This window comes from Panthera tigris, chromosome X (assembly GCF_018350195.1).
Source record: "Panthera tigris isolate Pti1 chromosome X, P.tigris_Pti1_mat1.1, whole genome shotgun sequence".
In the NCBI taxonomy this organism is placed as follows: domain Eukaryota; kingdom Metazoa; phylum Chordata; class Mammalia; order Carnivora; family Felidae; genus Panthera; species Panthera tigris.
In genome coordinates, this window is record NC_056677.1 from 126,753,347 (window position 1) to 126,779,391 (window position 26,045).

Consider the following 26,045-nt stretch of genomic DNA (forward strand, 5'->3'; position numbering starts at 1 on the left):
TAGAATAAAGTAGAGCAGGATTTCAGAGCTGCCATCAAAGACCAAAGCTTTCTGACACCCACTCCAGTGTTCTTTCTAGATAGACACTCGGGGTTATTTGCCTTGGTTTAGAAAGTTACTAAATGAAAGCAAAGAACTGTCATTTGTTGCACAGAATAAAGACCAGCGGTGGTACGAGTCCCCTCAAGGAGTACAAAGACTTGACAATAAACTCATGTATGCAGACACCAATGTGGTTCCACACTTCACAAAGACAACGGCAGAGACTATACCCACCATCGCCTTCTGCAGCTGATCTACTGAGTGATTAGTCACGTTTGTGCCATTGATTTCCAGGATCTCATCCCCGACGTGAAGGGAGCCTACCACGAAATGAAAAATCAGTCCGCAAGGAATAAACATTAAAACAAGAGCTGTCAATATAACTCAAGATACCGCAGAAAAGAAACCACGACCTACAGCATTGTTCTACAACAGACTGTGTAAAACACTCAGGGTTGAGAATATTCAAGGATGCGGGAAGGGAATGGTTCTTTTGAGTCCCTTGAGGGACGTATCAAGGCAAGCACTTGACAGTTTAGTATGACCTCGTCCTCCCTGGTCAAGCCAAACAAAAGCACTTCATCCACAGCAAGTTTAATGTTTCTTTGTTGTTCTACCTAATGGTAAAGTTCATCAACGGTTAGATTCTATGTGAAGAGTAATTACCAATATTTGTGTCACCCTAGATACAAAACAAAAGTTCTAACTGAACAGAAAAAGGTAGGGTTCAAAGCGTGGGATGAATCAGGTGGGCAAATACAGGTTATCATCCGCTACTAAAAACAGGTCATATTTTAATGTTCTCTCACCAACCTCCCAAATAGCTTTGACTCAATGATGCATCTGAAAACTGACGGCACCTTCACATTAAAGAGACACAATGGTTACTTATGATTATTTGTCTAAATTCTATTTTCGCAGTGCAATGCAATGGGCTGCATGTAGTTAACCGGTCAAATATTGGGTGGAAAAGTACTGGCGTAAAGAGGTGTGCAAGAATGCTCAGAGGGAGAGACAGTGGCACTGGGCAATTCATACAAAGGTCTTATAACACAGTTAAAGAGCCAGTTATTAAGCCACAAAAAAATCTCCTGTCTCACACACACACATACACACGCACGCTACCCACTGTAAAGGCTGTAAGCCTCCAGCCCCCCAGCACTGACTGGCATGTCGATGGTTCTCTGACTGAAGCACTGCCCAGGGCCCCCATGGTTACCTTGCCTGTGAATCATGCCACCGTGAAGAATCCTGGCCACCGTACAGGACTGCTTGTCATTCAGCTTCAGGGTGATTCCCTGCAAGGAGGACACAGGGGACAGCAAGCTTTATTTGCAGCTCTTTCTGAGCTTATCCGTAGGATGATTTAGGAGGATCTCTGCAGAGGAAGATCGTTCATCGTCCTCTTGTGGCCTGGGGGCTCAAGGGGTCGAGAGTAAGCAGTGCGCTAGAACAGGACAAGGGATTACCATGGGCTCTTCTGTGACCTTCTCGAACTGGATGAGTCGCACCTTCCTCACGTCCTGCCCCTTGGCCTGGGCAGGGCTGCCTGGGGCAGCGCAACCGTTGGTGTACATGTCCTCGGTCATGGCGCTCGCCTGATGCGACGCAGCCTGTCGGGTCAAAACAACAATGCGTCAAGTCAGCAGCGGTGAAGGCCCACCATCACTCTGGAACTGCAACTCTACAATCCAAAGGGCTCCGCAAACCAATGGTTATTGCATAAGCTTGGTGTCCCTCACCTGGAGTGACGCGAGGCTATTTGTAAATGCTATCATCCGACTTAACAGACGTGCTCATCTGGTCGGCTGCAGACGCGTTAAGGTGTTTAATGCCCAGGGTGCTGCCCAGGACCCTGCTGGGGCTGTAATGAGGTGTAATACAATTCACAAAATTCTGATTTCTAAGGCACACCGCCACCGAGGCGGCGGGGAGGGCTGTGCACCCATGGTGTCTATAGCGAAGACCCGAGGTGGGATTCGTTCAAACAGCCTGATGCTTTGCGTCAGGCTGCAGTAAGGATGATTCGCGTTAGCATCAGCCTCTCACAAATCATCTCTTTGGCTACAAACAGGAAGTTCTATCGGGACTAGAGAATTAGGCTTAGCCCTCGGCCTACGACGATACCGCTTAACCTGAGGGGTCCCTCTACGTGAGGTTGCCGCCACCCCTCCTGCCATCCCATGATGACACCTCCACTGTGACCCCGTTCCCCCCATCTTGACAACAGCAAAGCCAGATGACTGGTGCCACCAGACAGTAAGGCACTCAGCGTGGCATCGGCAGGAGGACAGACAACGGACCAATGGAATGGAATAGAAAGTGCAGACACGTGGTCCGTGTCCGAACCTTTCAACACAGATGTGTGGCCACATGCCACGGGCACCAAAAGATGTGGACAGTGATGTCATCATAGCATTATTTTGTAAAAAAAAAAAAAAAATGCTGTACAATTTTTTGAACCATTTGACCATAATCTGAAGATACCATGCTCCTTAACCCATAAAGGTTTGTCTAAGAACAAAAACTTTCTGAAAAACGCAAATTTAGCACTGATACAATACTACACCGGGTCCTCAGTTTCTATTAAAATTTTATCAGCTGTCCCAATAATGTCTTTTACGGCTACATATATTCTTCCCCAGACCAGGAGCCAGAACCGTGCACCGCATTCAGTTTGCACAAGCTTTGGCGTCCCTTAACTTGGAAAAGCTCCTCAGTCTTTCTCGGTCTTTCGTGACCTTAACATTTTTTAAGAGGACAGGCCTATTGTTTTGTAGGCTCTCAGTTTTGGTTCTGCCCCGTGTTTTCTCATAATTGGGTTGAGGTCGTACATTTTTGGCAGGAATCCCACAGAAATGGTGGTGTTCCCTTCTCAGAGCGGCACTATTCTTAAAAGCCCGAATCTGGAAGGACCTCCCAAGTCCATTAACGGTAGGATGAATGGACGCACGTAGCCATTACTGATACCACACAGCAGCGAGTGTGCAACGTGGGTGAATCTCTCAGCCTCCTTTGCTGCTTCTTCCTCAGGTGTCTAATCTGCTAATGTTGAAGTGGCCCAGAACTTGCGGTTAAGACATGTGACAGTGGGGAAGGTCAAGTGGAAACCTCCGACGGTGCCCTCCACCCACCCCAGATGAAACAGTAAATCAAAAACAGCATGGCCAGCTAGAGGAGGAGGGACAGGCCTGAGCTTGGTTTACAAAAGGGCCAATTGACTATAGAGCAAAAACATGCCAGCTACACCTGGGGGGCCCTTCAGAGATACTAACGGAGATTTTCCCGAGATGGGGGTGGTGTGAGGGGCATGCCTCGTCATCCAGTTTGTGGGGTAGCAGAAGCAGAAATATCCCCCGGTGGGAGTGTCTCCATCCAGATGGAGACTCATTCACTCACTTCCTCCTGGGCCCAGGCCCCGGGGGGAAAAGGGCTAGAAGATCAGAGGGGACAGGCTTGTGGATGGTATGTTAATTTAATCTTTATAATTGAACCTAAATTTATTTATTTTGAGAGAGAGAGAGACAGAGAGAGAGACAGAGAGAGAGAGAGAGACAGAGAGAGAGAGAGAGAGCACACGCAGGGTTAGGGCAGAGAGAGGGAGAGAGAGCATCCCAAGCAGGCTCTGCACTGTCAGCATGGGGCCCAACTTGGAGCTCGAACTCACGAACAGTGAGATCATGACCTGAGCCGAAGTCAAGAGTCAGACGCTCAGCCCACTGAGCCACCCAGGCACCCCTGATATTTTAATTTTAATTTACCTCATCCTAAGAGGTCATCAGAAACTCCGATGAGATGGTGAGGCTTGAAGGAGTGTTATTTACTGGGGGGCCTCGAAAGACGGAAGTGCTGAGAAAGAGAAACTGCCTGTGTAGCAACTGAAACTTCAAAAAGCTCACATGACCTCTATGTCATATGACCCTTCAGCACCACTGCTGGGACGAGATCGGCGCATCCGGGGCGGCGTGGCCACAGACTCATCACCGCTATTCAAACAGAATTGGGGATGATAGGCTGGTATTTAGAAAACATATGGACTTATGACACCCGGGAGTGCAGAACTCTCCAGGCCATGGTTAACAACACAGTCAACAGTGCGCACGGCACGTACGGTTAACAGTGCACACAGTACGTAGCAATGAAAAGGAGGTTCCAAGGTTAATCCTAAAGACATATTATTCACTAAAAAAACCAGAGAGATGAAAGGTATGCTATCATCAGCACAGTGAACACAATGAATATATTCATATGTGCTTATAAATGTACGAGCTGTGTTGGAGACAGACATAAACAACAGCAATTGCTGCAAACGTGACATACCTTTCACAGAATTACACAAACTGGATCGGAGTCCCTGAGTCTTTTAACAAACAGCCGGGTAACTTGAGGCAAGTTTCTTGACCCCTTTGAGCTTTAGTTTCCTCACGTGCAAAATGAGGATTGTAACAGACTTGACACGCTGCTAAAGAAAATGGTCAGTGTTCAAAATTTTGTGCATCCCTCATTTCTGGTTTGTTTTTTTTTTTGAGAGAGAGAGAGAGAAAGAGAGAAAGAGAGAGACCACACGCAGGCAGGGGAGGGGCAAACAGAGGGAGGAGAGAATCCCAAGCAGGTCCCACACCACCAGCGTGAAGCCCGAGACAGGGCTCAATCCCACAGGCCATGAGATCGTGACCTGAGCCAAGATCCAGAGTCACATGCCACCCAGGCACCCTTGTGCATCCCTTCATTTGTAATTAATTTCTACACAGGCAAATGAAAACCTACTGTTCCCAAAAGCTCTACAAAACACAGTGCTTTCTATTCTGGCAAGCTCAAGTTTTCCCGAGTGACTGTGACTCAGGTTCATGTTGGCAGCCTGAGTATCTAGGACCCTGTGTAAATGAAAGCAAAGGGGGCAAGGGAGGAGGGAAGTCATCAGGGATGAGAGATTTCAGTAACTTTCTACAAGACAGGAAGCAGACAGGGAGATGGTCGCAGATTGAGCAGAGTCAGGACAGCAGGGCCCGGGGCACGCATGTCGGCAGCGTAGGCTTGGGAGGACCGCGCCTCCGGCAGGAGCACAGCAGGCCAGGCTCTAGGGTCCCCTGGGAGGACCGCGCCTCCGGCAGGAGCACAGCAGGCCGGGCTCTGGGTCCCCTACAGAGAACGACAGACGCGAGAATTAAAGTGACAAGAGCTCCCGAAGAGCAGCCAATGTGGCCTTTTCAGCGCCACTTCCGAAGCGGGAAGAAGGATGAAGGGCCAGGCCGGAGGACAGGTGTCCATGTCTTGTCAGCCAGGGCCACTCGGTATGGCTGTCCCAGGCCACAGCAGAGCCGGCCCAGCGAGCCCAGCATCTGGCCTCCCAGACGACGTCACGGACAAGTGGGACAGGGCTTCTGGGCCAGCGGTCAGCCATAAAGTCAACACCGTTTACGAACTTTCCCTCCTTGGAACCTGCTGAAAGGGAAGGCATGAGGCAGTCGTGGTGAAGGAGCACGTGGGGGGTGTGGACATCACAGTGGAAGGAGAGGGGGATGGAAATGAAGGGAAGGGGCCACTGACCTCATTGCCTCTGAAGCAAGGAGTCAAGAATGGTCTCCACCGTGAGTACGACAGTAAGTGAAGAAATGATGGTAGAATTTAAAGCAGAAATCACACCTGTACAGCTCTTTGTTTCTGACTACACGCTTCTGTTTAGTAAAAACCAAAGGACGCCAAGCTCTCTCCCCACACTCCGCCAGGCCTGGTGCCATTCAGCCTGCACCCACACCTGCGAGGCTGAGCCGAGCTGAGCGGCCGCACTTGGGCACACGTTCCCTGGGCCGCTCCCTGCTCGCAAGCCAGGGTCACCTGCCCGCTCCCCTGCGCCTGAGGTGGTATGTGTGTTACACACAGCGGCTTCATGCACCTGATCCATTGAGGTTATAGTAAACCCAGTTCTGGGTGACTTTTTAAAAAAATATTTTAACTTTTTGATCCATTGAGGTTACAGTAAACCCAGTTCTGGGTGACTTTTTAAAAAAATATTTTAACTTTTTAAATTTATTTTGAGAGACAGAGACTGAGACAGAGAGGGAATGCAAGTCGGGTAAGCACCGACGGAGAGGGAGAGAGAGAATCCCAAGCAGGCTCCACACTGTTAGCTCAGAGCCCGATGTGGGGCTCAAACTCATGAACCGTGAGATCATGAGCTGAGCCAAGATCAAGAGTTGGACGTTTGACTGAGCCACCCAGGTGTCCCAGGGTGACTTTTTAAAAAATCATGTATGTGATACAAAGGCACAGGCCCTGGAACAGCTAAAAACAATTTTAAAAGTAAGAAAAAAGGAGTCCGTCTACACAGTTTCTTTCTTTTTTTTAATGTTTGCTTATTTTTGAGAGAGAGACAGAGTACAAGCCGCGGAGGGGCAGAGAGAGAGAGAGAGAGAGAGAGAGATAGAGACACAGAATCTGAAGTAGGTTCCGGGCTCTGAGCTGTCAGCACAGAGCCCGACTCGGGGCTCAAACTCATAAAACGTGAGATCATGACCTGAGTCGAAGTCAGATGCTTAACCAATGGAGCTACCCAGGTGCCCCTACACAGTTTCAAGATGTACATGGTTACAAGCAATGAAGACTGTGTGATATAGACACAGAGATCAACAGACCCATGAAGATATGCCCAGGTGATTCTCACAAAGGCACAAAAACAACTCCATGGAGGAAAGGCAGTGTTTTCAACAAACGGTGTGGGAGCAATCAGACACACGGGGACAAAAACAGACACACCACACTGACCTTACACCTTACAGTGGCTCAGGGACTTGAATGTAAAGTGGAAAACTATAAAACTTTAACTAACTGGAATTCAAATAAAAAAGTTGAGGGGTGCCTGCATGGCTCAGTCAGTTGAGAGTCTGACTCTTGATGTCGGCTCAGGTCATGATTTCACGGTCATGGGTTTGAGCCCCACATTGGACTCTGGGCTGAGTGTGGAGCCTGCTTCTTTCTTTCTCTCTCTCTCTCTCTCTCTCTCTCTCTCCCCGCCTCGCTCCCTCACTCCACCCCTCTCCCCTGCTTGCATTCTCTAAAAAGAGAAAATAAAATTAGTTAATTAAAAACTTGAAGAAAAAAACCCTATAGAGAAGACTGATGGTTCCCAGAGGGGATGTGGGGGATGGGTGAGACAGGTGATGGGGATGAAGGAGGGCTTATGAGGAGCACCGGCTGTCGTACGGAAGTGTAGGATCACTATATTGTATACCTGAAGCTAACATTGCACTGTATGGTAACTGGAATATTAAGAAAAACTAAAAAAACAATCTAATTAAAAAATGGTCAAAGCATCCCGTTCTGGAACATTCAAGATGTGGAAGAGAGGACACGGCAGGTGCCCCGGTGCGAAATTCCAGGCTTCCGTGGGTCTTTCGGTAGCAGCCGTGATCAACCGTGCTGACCACACAGGAGCCAAAACTCCGTGCATCATCTCTACGGAGGAGACCGAGGGACGCCCGACCAGACTCCCCGCCGCTGCCGCGGGGACGCGGTGATGGCCACGGTGCAGAGAGGCAAACCCGAGCCGAGAAGAAGGTACATCCAGCAGTGCCAACGGGACCACGAAAGTCGTAGCGGAGAAATGACGGCGTGTTTCTGTCTTTCGGGGATGAGGCGGGCTCACGGCAAACCATGAAGGCAAGGGGAAAGCTTCCGCCACCACGGGCCTGGGGTGCGCACACCCGGGGCGCAGGACCGCACCCGATGCTGGCAGCACTGCACGAGGCCTGGGTGTAGTTGTTTAAAACAATCACAAATTACTTGCTACCCTTTCCCCTAAAAGGGCCAAAGACAGGAAGAAATATTTCACTAAGGAAGATAAATAAGGAGGAACGGCAAGGGATGAGCTAACATAAAACACAGACGACACTAAATGCCTGTGAGGATGCAGAGAACGGAATCTCTCATCCTTGCTGATGGGAGTGTAAAATCGCACGGCCATTTCACAAGAGAGTTAGGGACTTTCTTAAAAAACCCACAAGACATAATAAAATAAGATAAAATTTAAAAATTAAAAAAAAATGTTTTTAAATGAAACAACCACCTTACAACCCAGCCATGTCACCCCTAGAGAAATGTTCACACAAAACTTGTATGTGAAGCCTTATAACAACTTTATGCCTAATAGCCGAAATGTGGGAACAACCAGAATGGCCTATAATTGGGTAAGCCGTTCAACAGATGACCGCGGCCCATCCGTACCACGAAACATGTCTCAGCAACAAGGAACAAAGGCACTCTGATGAGTGAAAAAAAAGCCAATCTCAAAAGGTTGCATATTCTATGAATCCATTTACATAACATTTTTTTGAGGGGGGGGTACAAGGGAATGAGGGGGAGAGAGGGAGAGAGAGGGAGAGGGAGAGAGAGAGGGAGAGGGAGAGGGAGAGGGAGAGGGAGAGGGGGAGGGGGAGGGGGAGGGAGAGGGGGAGGGAGAGAGGGAGAGAGGGAGAGAGGGAGAGAGGGAGAGAGAGAAGCGGGGCTCACCAGAAGGGCACATGCTCACTGGAATCAGGGCTTGAACTCATGAAGCATGAGATCACGACCTAAGCTAAAGTCAGATGCTTAATGACTGAGCCACCCAGGAGCTCTAAATAACATTTTTGAGATGAAAAATTATAGAGATGGAGAACAGATCAGTGGCTGCCAAGGTCAGGGCGACAGTAAGAATGAGGAGCAATGTGGTGACAGAGCGGTTCTGCACCTTGATGGTGGAGGCGGTGGTTATACACATGCACACATGACAAAATGGGACAGAACTATATGCATACGTTGTACCGATGTCAACTGCGTGGTTTTCATACTGTACTACGATTGAACTCCCAGTAGATAGAACTGAACTTCTTTGGATAAAATAAGTAGCAAAGTGGCAGGCAAGCAGCGCCCATCTGCAACCAAAGAACTCTTGAGAAAGCCTGGTACCGAAGAATGGGTACCGGTGACAGGTCCTTGACAAGTATGCAGCGTACACGATCGGTCTTCGGATCCCCATTCGTGTTCTGGGACAGGAAGGTCAGAGGCCACGATACACGGTGATCAAACAGGTCCCCAAAGCACGGCCCATGGTGGCCTGGGACGGTGTGGTTAAGCCTCTTCAAAGCTGAACAGCTGCTGCCACAGTCCACACAACAGGGTGAGACATTAAATATTTCAAGTAGGTGGATTCAGCAAATCAGAGGAGAAGCAGTGCCAAGTTGGAAGGAAGAATCCCTTTCACAAATTAATCGCCTGCGCTGTCTGTACATTTTCACCCTGCATGTTACAGGAGGGATGTGGGGGGTGAGGAACCGAAGGCCCTCTGACCACGGCCGCGGTGAAAACACGATGGGCTGCAATCTCACATGTCGGGCCTCCGAGTCCAAAATAGAATCCAGGACTTGCCTTGACCCTCATTTATTGATTTTTTACCACTATTACCCATGGGGCTGAAAACTAAACTCAGGCAATCATTCCACGGCTTTATCAGCAGCTACCATTTATGCACGTTGCTAAGCACAGTGGTTTACAGGTGGCCATAAAGTCAGGAAACACGGATCGTGTTCTTTTATTGTGTGCTGTAATGTAGCACCAATAAACTGCTTACGATGACTCACCTCGGTTTCCAGACTCCGTGGCCCCTGCAGAACGCTCTAAGCGACGACAGAGTAGAAAGTCTTAGTCCAGAGAACACAAACTGACCTTTGAAAGGGGAAGAAGCCTACACGGTCGTGTACCTAGAACAGGCAGATAAACTGGCACTTACCTCATATTGTTCTTATTCAGCTATATTACAAAGATCGTTTTTGAACGCGTCAGCCTTTAAGTTAAGGACTCAGCAGAGCTTACCAGAGGCAGAACACATTCCAGTCAGAAAAGTCCAAGAGCTGCCATCCCAAAGGTTGGTCTTTCAAATGTGCTTATCCATCAAGATGTTCTTCGAGATGACTAAGAGTCACTCTCACACTCACCCAGAAGTTGCAAACGATGACGAAGATAAACGGAAATGTCGAACGTGCTAACTAAAGAACCAACTTGCAACAGTAAGGCTTCTAAAAGCAAAGTGCGATGTTCTCCACCACAGACTTGTCACTGAGCAGCCCTGTCCTTCTGAGACACACGCTACACTCCCCGGGGCCTGTCTTCCTTGGAACTTCCCTACACTACTCCTCAACCTCATGTCGCAAATTCCTCTGACCAGCCCTCGTGTCTGTCTCCTCATGACAACTGTAGGAGCAACAACACACAGACAGACACTTACATTTGACGTCTGTACATGCACACGCACACGCACAGAGTGAAGGTGACTTCTTAATTCAATCTGCGAGGCTGAGACCCCATGAAGTACAGATCTCCACATGGTTAAGTCATGGTCTCTGCCCTTGGCAGCTCATGACTATAAGGACAAGTTGTTCGTTCATTCATTCATTCATTAATTCATGTATCCAACATAAATGATAAATGGAAAGATTTCCTCCATCAAGTTTAAGATGGTCTTAGACTGTATGTGCTCAAAGGACTCAAAACAAGGTTTCAACTTTCTTCAAAACTAGCTTCACCAAGTTTTGAAATGGAGCTTCACCAAGGCTTTCTGAATGGTGAGGAGGATGGCATCTATGGGGGATGAAGGGGAAGACGACAGGAAGTCCTAGGGGCAGACCAAGGAGCGGTCTGCTCTTCAGTGGGACGCAAAGACAGAGGAACCAGGACTCAGACACAAGTTCTGCCCGATGAGGCCGCGTTGCAGTCCTCCTGCTACACAACTGGCCCAGACTGAACTCAGGAGAAAGGGAAGGAGGCTGCCTTCGCCTCAGGGTAATGGACGTGCCCAAGACTGACCGATGAAATTGCAGTCCTGTCCCACCGGGTCATCCACTCGTCTGCCACGGAGCAGGCTTGTGTCCTGGTCCCTGATTTGCTCCAACGTTTCTTGTTTCCACAGCTGGTAATACATTCCACTTTGAGACAGAGATTTGTCTGTCCCTTCTGTTTATTTTGTCTCCTCAAGCTGCAAGACAAGTACCACACAGGCAGGGGTCTTCATTTTACTCACTCTTGGGTCCCGGGCACCTAGAACTCTGCCTGGCTCTAATTTAGGGAGCTTGCTCAACACTCACTGATGACATGAATCACTCCCAAGGCACGTGCTGCTTTTTTTGGGGCCACTACTACCCCCCTCCGTCACCACCACTGCCATGCGATTGCTAGGTGACACGAGTCATGTTGAACAAATACTAAAGTCAAACGTGCTAGATTCCATTTTGCAGGGTTCACTTCAAGCTTAAAAATCACCACCCTCCTCTCTGGTGCACATGGGAGGCCCCAGGGCTAGGGTGGGCATGGTGGGAGCGGCTCCGGTTAAAGACGACTGCTCCACCGCTAGGATTCTGGAGAAATTGGGGCATAAACACCCACCCACGGCTCCATGTCTGGCCTTTGCTCTGCAGCCTTTTGGCCTTTCATTATCCAAACTGTGGGAGTGCTAATGCCCCGCTGCTCTGAAAGCCCCTTCGGAGGAAACATCTGCAGCAGGGTTCAAAGGGCACAGGCAGCTGGTCAAAGGAAGCTGGGATTTAAAAAGAGATGAAAAACAAACTTGGCACTTGGCGGGGGTGGAGGTCGGGGGGTGGCCAGTGGGGGGGGAATAAAACTGGGACAACTAAAGCTGGTTTTTTCATCCAAACAATCGGATTAAGAGTGACAGTGAACGTAGGAGAGGACAAACATTTGTTCAGCCTACTGTTAGGCTCTTTGCCAACTGCTTTCACATGGAGACTTAGAAAGCCAGGCGAAGAAGGCAAGCCATCACCAGAGGGCAGACTATGGTGGGGGGGGGGGTGCAAACACCCACTCCAGCCTGGGCAGGATCCGCTTCCAATTTGGGGCAGAAAAACAAACAGAACGGGCCTCTGGGTGGCTCAGTCAGTTAAGCGTCCAACTCTTGGTTTCAGTCCAGGTCATGAACTCACAGGTTCTTGAGTTCGAACCCTGCATCGGACTCTGCACTAACGGCGCAGAGACTGCTTGGGATTCTCTCTCTCTCTCTCTCTCTCTCTGCCCCTCCCCCACCCACACTTTCTCCATCTCTCAAAATAAATAAATAAACTTAAAAAGAGCCTGGAGACTGCTTCAGATCCTGTGTCTCCCTCTCTCTCTGTGCCCTTCACCTGCTCATGCTCTGTCTCTCACAAAAATAAACGTTTTGTAAAAATTTAGAAAAGAGAAACTGAGAAAATCAAGAGTGCTGTAAAGTATTAGACAGAAATCAGCACTTTTACCACAAATGACAAGAGCTGGAGAAGAACTGAGGAGAGAAAGGCCTAGAGCCAGGAGTTTCTGGCCAAGTACTATCTTAAAAATCATGCATTAACTAGGCACACTGTTTCTCAGGCACTAAATCATTCGAGAACACATACATCAATCAATCCAAAGGCCAAGTGTCTAAAGATCCTTTTCCAGTGTGCTTTATCTACCCAGTGTACTGTGTATAGAGGCAAAGGCTTCTTCCCTTGCAAGGAGGGTGACTTTTGAGCAAAGACCTACATATGTTTTTGGTTCATGTATATTTCTTTATATAAAGGAAAAGGAAAAAGTGAACAATCAGAAGAGAAAATTCCATATTATGAAAGTCGTACCCCGGTTCCCTAATTCAGAGTTTTTCTTCCTGTTCCCCACCCTGGGGTGACTTCCCCTCCCCCCAGCCACTGCTGGAGATGTGCTTACTCCTGCCTTCTTACACTCCACACCCAGGGCCCTCCTTTTCTTTTTTATTTAAAAAAATTTTCTTAACATTTATTTATTTTTTGAGAGACAGAGAATGAATGGGTAAGGGGCAGAGAAAGAGTGAGTCACAGAATCCAAAGCAGGCTCCAGGCTCTGAGCTGTCAGCACACAGCCTGACGCCGGGCTGGAACTCATGAATCGTGAGATCATGACCTGAGCCAAAGTCATACGCTTAACGGACAGCCACCCAGGCACCCCCGGGGTCCTCCTTTTTTAGGAGGTATGAGCAATTCACTACTTATGGGTAAAATCTCTGCATCCATGAAATGTCAACTGATTTTGTTTCCCTTTCCCCAGGGGACATTTTACAGTGTATCAAGACATTTTACAGTGTATCAAGGCATTTTTTGATTGTCACAACTGGGGGGGGGGTATTACTTTTCACAACAGAGAATGATCAGACTCAAAGTGTTACTCAACAAGAACCTCAATGGCTTCACCCAAGCAGTTCCCCCCCGCCTGGAGCGCTGTTCACCAATTACATCCTAGATACCCCAAGACTCAAGGTCTGGCAGCTTCACAGCGCCCTACACCTGCCTGCCTCTGTGGCCTTCATCGTTGACTCCTCAGCCCCAGAACCAGGTCCACACACAGTAGGCGATCAACAAGACTACATCATAGCCAAGGACGACCAGTGTGGACTAATGCATCTGCTGCCTAAGAATCGACAGATTTTAGGGGCATCCGGCTTCGGCTCAGGACATGATCTCACGGCTCATGAGTTCAAGCCCTGTGTCGGGCTCTGTGCTATCAGCGCAGAGCCCACTTTGCATCCTCTGTCCCCCTCTGTCTCTGCTCCCCCTCTGCTCGTACGCATTAAAAAGAATAGATCTTAGTGGAAGCTCACCTGTAGCCTGACCTATTTTAGGTCATTTTCCATCACGGGAGACGCCCAAGCGAATGTTGAGGGATTTTTGACATACTACTTCATGGGAAAAGTGTTGTTTTTAGCAGGATGGAAGAGGAATTCTATGAGCAAATTTACATGCACTGATGAGCCCTGCTGTAAAGAATAAGGCCAGAGGTAGCTTATGAGTTTCTCCAAGGAAAGAAATGTACTTCAATATGGGAGACAGGCCATCGTTCAAACCTATTGCAAAATTATTTTTTGGCAATACTTTTTCAATATTAAATGTGGCCTATGATCAGAAGTGCAACTTCAGGTTTTGAGTCTTGAGAACTTTTACAGAAAGCACTCTCCGTAAACGAGGCCTTCAGCAACATCATTTTGAGAATTCTGTTACAGCCCACAAGTCCTTCCCAGGTTTTCGTACTTCTTACCAGTATGGGGCCGTGCTGACTGCTACTGGACAGGCGGTTCTTAGGGACATGTAGGATGCCCCTGTGCAGTTCTAAGTGCCTGACACACATCACGTCAGGTCACCGCCTCCACAACCTTCCACACAGGCGTGTCTGACAGAGGAGAAACCTAAGGCACAGAGAGCTTAGGCAGCTTGCCCAGGGATACACGGCAAGTGAACGGTAGAGCCCCGGAGGAAAGGCGAACCTGAAGAAACCATTGGAGATTCCCCCTCCAATGTCCACACCTTGCCAGATATGGATGCTACTCCATTCAGCAAGCTAGCAAGTTTCTTCTGTCATCTTCTTCAAATCCTTTAATAACACCAAAACACAGTGGCTACCCAGTAGGCCCACACGCAGTACTTTGGGACCAACTGCCAGCTCCACAGAAACTGTTTACTCAAAGGGTGTGCCACAACATAACTCTTGTAGTGACGGGGCCTTGTTTCAAAGAGCCACGCAATCTCTCAAGCCTGTTCGTAAGGAGCAGAGAGGTTTACACAAAGTCGGGTCACTTCGTTATATACGGGGCTCTTGCTGGGCTCAGTGACAGGAGCCTGATACAGTTGGATTCCATTTATAAGACTGTAAAGGATCACCAGGGAACTTTCTGGAGAAATGAAAGGGTTCTATATCAGGATTTTGGTGATGGTTACATGACCATAGGCATTTGTTAAATCTTACTGAACAGACCAAATGCATTCATGAATTATACGTATGCTAATTGTACTTCAATACAGCTGCCAAGAGTAAATTTAATAAGGAGATTTTTATTAAAAAGTCAAGGCTCAGCCAAGTGAACCAATTATAGAGGAGAAGCAAAATCACACATCCAAGCCTACGGGGAGCCAGATAGTTTTAGACGCCGATTCCCTCTTAGTGCATACTCTACTAGAGAACGGAAAGTCCAATTTTGTCTTGCCATTTGAAGAACAATAGTGTCTCCCCCACTGGGTCATTCTAGCACTCACTGAAGCCTAGAATATTGCCATCATGACTGGAAACAACAGACAGGTGTGAACATGGCACTGATGCTTATCAACTGTTTCCTGGAGCTTCCAGCCCAGAGTCACGGCTCTCCTGTTTGCTTTACCTTGTGAACCTTCAGTATCATCATCTGTGGAAGTGGAAGGTTATGCTAAATCTCTAATGTCCACCTCTTCAGTCGTTTATTAATTCAGCAAACATTTCTGAGGACCTATTTATCAGGCATTTAAAATAAAAACCGTGAGCATGAAATAGCCCTGCCCTGAAAAATCTTGCTGTGGAGAACAGAGATTCACGCTGACTTCAGGCTGGGTCAGGGCAGAAACACAGCTGCTGCCTGGCTCTGGCTCACACTCTCCCTCTCGCTCTCTCTCTATGCACATTCACTAGTGGTACCTGACCCCCAGTTCGTGCAGCAGGCCGGGCTAGGTGCGGGGTCGCCGGGCCTATCTTTGGGGTGATGGTTCCAACTGCGAGCCAGCCGCAGCCTCCGGATGAGTGAGCGAGCATTCTGCTGGCTGCACCTCCGCCCGAGAGGACCTCCTTTTGGTGGGTGAAACCCACACTCGGAACTATATGACAGATAACACGGAAACCATCAACCTCTTCTGGGCATCTTTGAGGATAGAGGATAACGGCTCTTTACCACCCATCCCAGGAATCCGGAGGGCACAATGACGTCAGCCACCCGTGGATCCCCTGTCCACCCGAACATGCACACGGGCCACCCCGTCTGCACCGCAGCCCCAGGGGCCGTGCGCGAATGCGGAGGGACGGTGAGTGAGCGCTTTAGAGGCAGAGTTGGGTTTTACAACCTTCTCTGCGGACCCAGACACGCGAGCAGTTCAACACGCAGGCGGACCCACTCTTCTTGGGTCTGTTCCCCAAAGTCTTTCTGTCACCCTGACTTCCGTCCACGGGGAAGTTTGCCTTGACCTTAACCAGCGCTGTGTACAGGCCGCGGCCTCTCCGAGTTTCCACCCAGAAAGGCTGCGGGGGTGGGGGGAAGACCCACCGCACCTGAAGCCCCCGAACGAACCCCGGTAGCCGCCGCGGGCTCGGCTCCGAGGCCGGCCGCCCGCGGCCGGGGCCGCGGACCGAGCAGGTCCTGCGGCGGGCGGCGCGGCCTGGAGCCGAGCCCCGGCCCCGCACCCCCGCGCCCAGGACGCCGCGGGGCCCTCTCACCTCGGGCCGGCTGCGCTTCTGCAGCAAGTGCTCCAGGTAGAGGTCGGAGAGCGCGGTGCGCATGCCGCCCCCGCCCTCGCCCTCGCTCGCCTTGAGCGTCATCTTGCCGGAGCCTCGACTCGGGGCCGCGAGCCGCGAGGCGGGCAGAGCCGGGAGTGCGAGCGCCGAGGCCTGCGGGGAGACGGAGGCGGCGCAGGCGGCGGAGGCGGCGGAGGCGGCGGAGGCGGCGCGGCCCCGTCACCTCCCCGCGGGCGGCGCGCTGGAGGGGCGGGGACGGAGCGCCGCCCCGCCCCTGCCCTGGCCCCGCCCCCGGCCAACCTCGAGGCTGAACTCAGAGGGGCCGTGAGGAACCCGGCAGACCGCGCCCTCCCGGCGGAGGGCCCACCGGCTCCGCCCACAGCCCTGGCCGAATCGGTGGGGACTGGAAGGAAGCCGTCGCTCCGACTCCGGGCTCTACCCAGAAATCTCTGCGGGCCCAGCGCGTTGCGAAAATGCCTTTAAGGCTCCTGGGCTGCCGGTACCCTGTCATTTACATTGCTGGCTGCAGTTCGGTGATGGGAGGCCTGATTGCCCCGAACAGCAAACTGTTTTTACTTGTCTTACGCCACATCTTCTACTCTTAATGCCACAAAAATTTTGAGGGATCAGTGGAAGTAAAGGGAACCGACATTCCTTAGGAATCCTAGAACAGGATTCCTTAGCATCCTAATGCTTTGGTGGCGTTAAAGCAGCAGTCTAAATCATGGAAGGGTTTCTGAACAAAACATTGACTGGGCTTACAGGGCTCAGGGCTGTCTACATCCATAGATACCTTTACCTGACCCAAACCTGGTCCCCTTTTCCCGAGGCTAGTAACCTCACACTATTATAAGCAGTTCATTGCTCTATACAATCTTATGCGGACCTTCCAGTACCATATAGCCACGAGGAGAAAGTCCAACGGAAGACTTTGGACATCACGCAGTTTTCTCTGTTAAGAGGCTGAGATCACATGATTGATGGCTCCCTTCTCCAAGATTACCCTAAAGGAAGTATAGAAAGCTGAGAGACACAGAGACAGAGACGGACAAGGAAAGAGGGTGCTATCGAAATTAAGAGTATGATACTTGTGCAGGGATATACTAACTGAGCAACGCAATACATTACAGAACGCAGACACACCCTGCACGTGTACAACTGTGGTATACGATGCACTTGGCGTGTTAGGTAACTCAAGAAAGACTTTCATTAACTGAAGCTGGAAAATGGTTATTTATATTGAAAGAGATAAAATTAGAGCCTTCTTCTTGCAAAAACAATCTATTCCAGATGGATTAAGAACTTAAATGTCAAAAACACGCTTAAATGTCAAAAAGCTCTTGAAACAAAACATCAGCAAAGAACTCTTAGTTTGGGGGATAGGAAAAGATTTCTTAAACAATGCGGACAAACGACTGACTATAAAACAGAACGCTCATAAGTTTGACTTTGTTAACAGTAAGAACTTTTACTTGTCAAAAAACAAACCAAAAAGCAAAAAAGACCACATGTGCATTGAGAGAAAGTATTTTGAGTATAGGCAAATGACAAACAGTTCCTGTCATAAATACATAAAGGACTATAAATTAACAGTATTTAAAAAGGCAGTAGAGGGGCACCTGGCTGGCTCAGTCAGTAGAGCACATGACTCTTGATCTTGGGATTGTGAGATTCAGCCCCACGTTGGGGGTAGAGATTGCTTAAAAATAAAGTCTTTAAAAGAGTAAAATAATCCAGTAGACAAATGGGTAAAAAACAGGAAATAAACATCTCACATATGGAGAAATACATATGATCAATAAACATACAAACAGATGTTCAAGTTCGCTAGTGACCAGGGAGATAGATGCAAGTCAAGACTTCACTGTATGCCCACTCAGTTATCAAAATTGGGAAAGTCTTACCATATCAAGTGTTAGAGCCGATATGAGTCCATATGAGTTCTTGAACATCGCTGCTGGGAGTCAAAACTGGTACCACTAGTGAGGAAAGCGCTGTCTTACAATTGGACATGCGTCCGACCTCTTAGCCAGCAGTTGCACTCACCCTTCATCGATTCCCACTCTCCAGAGGGAGCAACCCTCCCCAGTTTGCTCTGGAACCGTCCAGACCTTCCTTTATGCACAGAGAATATATTCAGAACTAGAGTTGCCTCGTTCGTCTGGGTAGAGAAACCACAGTACACATGGCCTCACTTCTTCTGAGCCAAACCAGGCTTCCTTTTCCCCACCTCCCCATGAAGCAGGCCTCCTCTGAGGACTAGCCCAAGACGGGATAAAATTCACCCATTCAAAGTGAACAAGTCAGTGTTTTTTAGTAGAACCATCACCACTCTCTCATTCCGGAACATTTTCATCACGCTCAAAGGAAACCTCAGCCCCATTAGCAGGCACTCCCCAGTCCCCTGGTCCTTGGCCCTTGGCGACCACTAATCTATTTTCTGCAGGACTACTAATTGTGCCTACCACAAGAGGCTAAACAAAAATTCTCCCTTGAGAATTTGTAAGTACACTTCGCCCCTGCAGCTCACAGTAAAATACAAAAAATCACTACACACAAACAAGAAAAGGCCCCAGGGGGTGCGATCTGGCAGAAACTGCACGTAACCAAATTGGTCCCAAACCTTCAGTATTTGAATTCAAGATTAGCTTAATGTTAGAAAATGTATTAATCAAGAAAAAAAAAAAAAAAGAAAATGTATTAATCCAAATTTACCATGTTAACATATTAATGGGAAAATCCTATTATCTATCTCAGTAGATGAAAAATATTCAATTGAAGTCAACATCTATTCTTGGTAGTAAAAAACAAACTTTTAACAAACTAGGCATAGATGGGAGCATCCTTAACCTGATCTTTAAAAGTTATTTGCAAGGCACGTGAGTGGCTCAGTCGGTTAAGTGTCTGACTCTTGATTTCAGCTCAGGTCATGATTTCATGGTTCCCCTAGCCTGCTTGGGGTTCTCTCTGCCCCTCCCCTACTTGAGCTCTCTCCCTGTCTCTCTGCCTCTCAAAATAAATAAAATAGCCATTTAAAAAATCTTCCATTGGGGCGCCTGGGTGGCTCAGTCGGTTGAGCGGCCGACTTCGGCTCAGGTCATGATCTCGCGGTCTGTGAGTTCGAGCCCCGCGTCGAGCTCTGTGCTGACAGCTCAGAGCCTGGAGCCTGTTTCAGATTCTGTGTCTCCCTCTCTCTGACCGTTCATGCTTTGTCTCTCTCTGTCTCAAAAATTAACGTTAAAAAAAAAATCTTCCATTAAAAAAAGTTATTGGTAAAAAATCTACAAGAAATATACTTAGTGGTAAAAAGCTAAATGTGTTTCCTTTAAGATTTTGTATTGCAAGTCGTATCCAGCACAGTCAGGTAAAAATAAAAGTATAAAAGCTATAAAGATTGGAAAAGAAGAAACAAAATTGTCACCGTCTGCAGATATTTTATTGTCTTTGTAAAATATTTAAAAATCTATCAATAAATTATTAAAATTAATAAGTGGTATTAGTAAGGTTGCTGGCTACAGTCATTACACAGAAATCAATCACACTTCTATACACCAGCAACACACAGAAAATACAATTTGCTCCACGTCGGGCTCTGTGCTGACAGCGCGGAGCCTGCTTAGGATTCTCTCTCTCCCTCTCTCTACCCTTCTCCCATCTGCTCCCTATTTCCCCTCTCTCTCTAAATAAATAAACATTCAAAAAAGAAAATATAGTTTTAAGAGATGCCGTTCAGTGTGACATGTAAAATGAAAAATACCTAGGAATAAATGTAACTCTGTATATCGTGTAGCCAGAATGACAAGATTCTATTGGAATCCATTAAAGAAGAGCTACAAAATGGAGAGCTGAGTCATATTCACAGTTTGGAAGGTTCCGTCGGCCTATAGATCCAATGCAGTTCCAAGACCCTAACAGGTAGAGCCGTAGGGGAAGTGCAGACTAGCACTAGGTAGTACTGGCCATATCGGGATGCATATTATCAGAATGAAAACTGAGACTCGTTAGACGTGAAAACTAACACTTTATCCAAACTACCGCAGTCAGAAGAGCTTCAGAGAGGGTGACTCCTCCAGCAAAATTTAGTTAGAGTTTTGATGGAGGCTCGGGGTCGAAAAGTACCCCCGACCGAGTCAGCTGACTCAGAGAAAAGCCGGCCTCACAGGCTTTCCTGGGCGGCCGGTTCCGGTTCAGGGGTGCTCAGTGCTCAGAATCTGGGTCTGCTCCTTGGAATTTATTGCTTCTTGGAATTTATTGCAGGTATCTGCTTCTCTCAATTCCGAGAACTGCCTTTAGGCACCGAAATTCAGTTCAAGGTTCAAGAGTGGAAAAGTATAGCTTCTCACAATAGTAAAAAAATAAAATTGAACTCAGTCTCACACCCTACGAAAATTAATTGGAGTAGTTTAAGGACTTAAATGTGAAAGGCAAATGTGCAAAACTTTTGGAATGCAGGAGACTTCCTTTATGACATGGGGATAGAAAAGGATTTCTTAGAAGAAAGTGATGGGCGAATTTGTCTACCTTCAAGCAAATACATCCTCTTGAAAATACATCCTAGCAAGAGTGAAAATCGAATCTTCTAGCTGGGAGAAGGCATTTTCACTTCAATCACATTCAAAACAATGGTATACAGAATATATCAAGAATTCCTACAGGTGGGTAAACAACACTACAAATGAGAAAAATGGGCAAAATTCACTAACAGGAATTTCATATGAAAGACGAATGATCCATAAAGACAGGGAAAGGGCTTCAGCCTCATCGGTTATCAGGGAAATGCAGGCTAAGAGCACAAGAGGATCCAACCTCTCATCTACCCGGGTAAAAGACTCCTGATATTCCATGTGCTGAAGCATGTGGGATCATGGGAACATTATACTCCCACTAACGCTGGCAGGAAGTGTAAATCCGTGCAATCACTCTGGGAAGCGGCATTGATGATGCAGCGTGCACTTACCCTTTGACCCAGCAAGTCAATCACAGGCTGTATTCCGTAGAGACACTCTTGTCCATGCGCACTATGAGACGTGCTCTTCTAGAAGCTTTGTCGAGAAGAGAAAACGAACCCCAGAAACAGTAGAAATGTCCTTCTACAGTTGATGGGCTAAGTGAGTCCAGCTCTTCTCAGGCAATAGGCCATTCGGCAGGACGGGTGCAAATCTTAGTCACGTCTATAAGCATCGACGTGGCAGAATCTCAGAACATAAAGCAAGTAAACAGAGAAACCCCCTGAAGAGTACATACAGTTTGAAAGCAGGTGAGGCCGTGGGATTAGAAGACAGGACAGGGCTTGCCCTGGGGGCGAGGAGGGGCCAAGGGGGAAGGGAACGCCAAATCTGTTCACTTGGCCCTCGGGTCCCCTGTGAGCCTCTAGCACAGCCTTTTGGTTTGATCAGCAGCCTCTGTGACCGAGCTCACCTTGGCCTGCGGGGTGGCCTGTGGCTGACGGCTCCCTAGATCTCACCTCAGTATCAAGTCAAATACCACTTCAGTCTTTCTTTTCATGCGGGAAATTCCTAACTTGCAGCAGGTTTCCCTTCACTCGCTGGGGTCAGAAGCCTGGGAGGCCCCCTGGGAGCCTCCCTCTCTCCCGCACGTCATTTGACTTGGAATCAAATCCTGCCCGATTCTCCCCTCGCGACCTGTCCAGCATCTGACACTTTGCGCAACTCCGCTGCTCCCCACCCGGGTCCGAGTGAAGTCATCTCTCACCTGACTGGTCTCCCTGCTCCTGTCTTTGGCCCCCTATATTCTCAACGTGGCAGCTGACATGACGCTATAAGACGTCTATCAAATTATATCCCTTCTCTGCTCCAAACCTTCTGTTGGCTCCCCTATCACCCCAGGATCCTTCCAACGGCCCACAAGGACCTACTTTGCCCTCACTTGCTCTGGTTTCTTTGCTGCTTTCGAATGCAGAGGGGGTACTCTTGACCCAGCACGTGTACCCTCTTGCGCCTTGTGCCTGGAACACCTCTTGTTGGAGGTTCACCGATTTGCCGGAGTGATCTGGATCCTTCCACCAGCACAGGGCTCCACAAGAGCTGGGATTAGTGTCTGTTTTGTTACCTGCCCAGAACAGTGCCTGAGTCACAGTATGTGTTCGGTAAGTATCCACCGAATGAATGATTTCAAACTCAGAACAGCAAAGGGGAAAAGCAAATTAATAATTCGTAAAACTATTACCAGCATTACATTTATAATAGTATCATATTATAATATATATTATAATAGTAAACAAGTAGGAACACCCTAAATGGTTACATGACTTATGTCACATCCATGGCAAGGAGTACTATGCGACACTTAAAATTGTATAGACATATATTTACCGACACTATATGAAAAAAAACAGGTTGTGACTGTGTGCGCACACATCCATTTCTCAAAGAGTGCAGATCAATCCATAAAAACAAATCCCACGTTCAAATTTTTTTGGGAAATACCGCACATCATACCCTCTGGTGGAGAGTCATGTTAGCCTTTCAAAAGGCCTTTGGAAGTCCTGGAGCAAAGAAACACGCTTACGGGCACCTGGCTGGCTCAGTCGGTGGAGTGCGTCACTCTTGATCTCGGGGTTGTGAGTTCGAGCCTCATGTTGGCTGCATAGATTGCTTCAAAATAAAATCTTAAAAAAGCATACTTAAATATGTTTAATCTGGCACCTCTCAAACTTGGTTGGCCATTGATTGAGCCCTCCTATCTCATAACATTTATTAAAACAGAACTGTTGTGGGGCGCCTGGGTGGCTCAGTCGGTTAAGCGTCCGACTTCAGCTCAGGTCACGATCTCACGGTCTGTGAGTTCGAGCCCCGCGTCGGGCTCTGGGCTGATGGCTCAGAGCCTGGAACCTGCTTCCGATTCTGTGTCTCCCTCTCTCTCTGCCCCCTGTCTCTCTGCCTCTCCCCGTTCATGCTCTGTCTCTCTCTGTCTCAAAAATAAATAAACGTTAAAAAAAAATTAAAAAAAAAAAACAGAACTGTTGTTTCACAGGAAAGATTTTGGGAGGGGTGCCTGAGTGGCTCAGTCGGCTAAATGTCTCTGGCTCTTGGTTTCAGCTCAGGTCATGATCTCACTGTATACATGGGTTACAGTCCCGTGTCGGGCTCTGTGCTGACAGTACAGAGCCTGCTTCGGATTCTCTCTCTCTCTCTTTCTGCCCCTCCTCTGCTTGCTTTCTCTCAAAAATAAATAAATAAACTTAAATTGTGTGACATGATGGATATCCTTCTTTAAAAAAAAAAGGGCGGGGAAGGCTGGGTGGCTCAGTTGGTTAAGCGTCCGACTTCGGCTCAGGTCATGATCTCACGGTCTGTGGGTTCGAGCCCCGCATCGGGCTCTGTGCTGACAGCTCAGGGCCTGGAGCCTGCTTCGGATTCTGTGTCTCCCTCTCTCTCTCTGCCCCTCCCCTCTAGCAATCTGTCTCTCTGTCTCTCTCAAAAATAAATAATAAACATTAAGAAAATAATAAAATAAAAGATTTTGGAAAACTGGTAATACAAGCATAGAAAAAAGTTTGAAAGGGGATGTGCCAAGATGTTAACAATATTTATTTCTGGGTCACTGGCATTACGGGTACTTTTTCTTCTTATTTTAGGAAATTTTTTTGTAATAAAATATGTATTACTTTTATAATCAAAACAGCAATAAGGCTATTCCCATTTTTCAATCGCATGTTTTAAAGGAGAAAATAAAGGCAAAGATAAACATGGAAGACAATTTAATTTTAACCAACAGGTACTTCCTTACTGTAAGCAAATAGCACACTCTGCACTCCCTCGGAATCCAGCAAGCCAAACACCACAGTTGTCCAACTGAATTTTCTAGTGCTTCATTGGACTGGTTCACCTACAAGAATACTGGGAAAAGAAGAGACACTGATGAACGAGGTTTGAATTCCTGGTCTGCACAGAGTTACTTTGTAATTACATTACCTTTTCCAAAATAAGATTTTTAAAGTTTTTATTTATTTATTTTGAGAGAGAGAGAGAGAGAGAGAGCGGGGAAAGGGTAGAGAGAGGAGAGACAGAGAGAATCCCAAGTAGGCTTCACCCTGTCAGCGCAGAGCCCGATGTGGGGCTCAAACTTACAAACCTCGAGGTCATGACCTGAGTCCAAACCAAGAGTTGGAGGCTCAACCGACTAAGCTGCCGCACACCCCCCAGGATGTGATTTTAGACAAAGCCTTCTTTTAATATGAACCACATGATTTCATTCAGACAGAATGCTTTGATGAATTGTGCAGTTGAGGTTGGAGGTAGATGTACAAGTATGGTCACGTGGCGTTTCTTCTTTTGGATGGATGTATGCACGAACTTCCACTGGGAAATCATTTTCACTCAAAAAGTAGAAACAGAACAGAGGTTCCATGTCTGGTTCTTTTTTTAAAAGATTGTGTTCTGAGGGAGTCTGGGGGCTCAGTCGGTTGAGTGTCCGACTCTTGATTTTGGCTTAGGTCATGATCCCAGGGTCATGGGATCGAGCCCCACATCAGGCTCTGGGCTGAGTGTGGAGCCTGCTTAAGACTCTCTCTCTCTCTCTGTCGTGGGGTCCCAGGGTGGCTCAGTCAGTTAAGCGTCCAACTTCGGTTCTGGTCATGATCTCACGGTTTCTGAGTTTGAGCCCCATGTCGGGCTGTGGGCTGACAGCTCAGAGCCTAGAACCTGTTTGGGATTCTCTCTTTCTGACCCTTTGCTGCTCATGCACGTACACACACTCTCTCTCTTTCAAAAAAAAAAAAAATTAAAAAAAGGTTTTATTTGGGGCACCTGGGTGGCTCAGTTGGTTAAGCGTCTGACTGCGGCTCAGGTCATGATGTCACGGCTCGTGAGTTCGAGCCCCGCATGGGGCTCTGTGATGACAGCTCAGAGCCTGGAGCCTGCTCCGATTCTGTGTCTCCGTCTCTCTGCCCTCCCCCACATGTGCTCTGTTTCTCTTTCTCAAAACTAAAAATAAAACATTAAAAAAAAAAGATTATCTTTCTCCCTCTGCCCCTGTCCCCCTGTCCCTTGCTTGTTATGTCTCTCTTTAAAAAAAAAATAATGTAATAACACAATAAAGATTTTCTTTTGGAGTCATCTCTATTGCCAAGGTGGGGCTGGAATTCACCAACCCAAGACGAAGACTTGCATGCTCTAATGACTGAGCTGGCCAGGCACCCATCTTCTTTTGTTGTTAAAGTATCTTTTAAAAAACTTACTAATCAGGGGCGCCTGGGTGGCTCAGTCAGTTAAGCATCCGACTTCTGATTTCTGCTTCGGCCATGATCTTATGGTTCATGTGTTCGAGACCTGCACCGGGACTCTGTGATGTCACTGCGGAGCCTGCTTGAGATTCTCTCTCTCTCCCTGCCCTCTCCCCCTGCTCCAGTACTGTTGCTTTCTCGCTCTCTCAAAAATAAACATTTGAAAAAAAGCTTACTAATCACAGGTGCCTGGGTGGCTTCGTCGGTTGAGTGTCGGACTCTTGATTTCGGCTCCGGTGGTGATCTCACGGTTTTTGTGATTGAGCCCTGGGCATCGGGCTGTGTGCTCACAACACGGAGCCTGCTTGAGATCCTCTCTCTCCCTCTCTCTCTGCCCCTCCCCCACTCACGCTGGCTTGCTCTCTCCCTCTCTCCCTCTCAAAGAAATAAGCATAAAAAAGTTTAAAAACCTTACTAATCAAGCAATACAATTTGTTGTGGAAAAGTCCGGGAAGTGCAGTTAGATGAAAAGAAACGTGAAAATAGTAGC

The 26,045-nt window shown here is 47.9% G+C and overlaps 1 protein-coding gene across 2 annotated transcripts in view; it reads right to left on the reverse strand.

Annotated features, from left to right (window-relative positions):
- Positions 1–16,499, reverse strand: part of MPP1 (membrane palmitoylated protein 1) — a 29,367-nt gene extending 12,868 nt beyond the window's left edge. The window contains exons 1-4 of one of the 2 annotated variants that reach the window (XM_042974685.1): positions 16,294–16,499; positions 1,512–1,655; positions 1,262–1,340; positions 277–362 (exon numbers count right to left, since the gene is read on the reverse strand). In XM_042974685.1, the coding sequence (XP_042830619.1) occupies positions 277–362; positions 1,262–1,340; positions 1,512–1,655; positions 16,294–16,395 (411 nt within the window). In that variant the 5' untranslated portion in view covers positions 16,396–16,499. Of the gene's footprint in view, positions 1–276; positions 363–1,261; positions 1,341–1,511; positions 1,656–3,803; positions 3,870–16,293 lie in introns of those variants that run through there. The other variant, XM_042974686.1, reaches the window with a different exon arrangement.
- Positions 16,500–26,045: the final 9,546 nt, after the last annotated feature.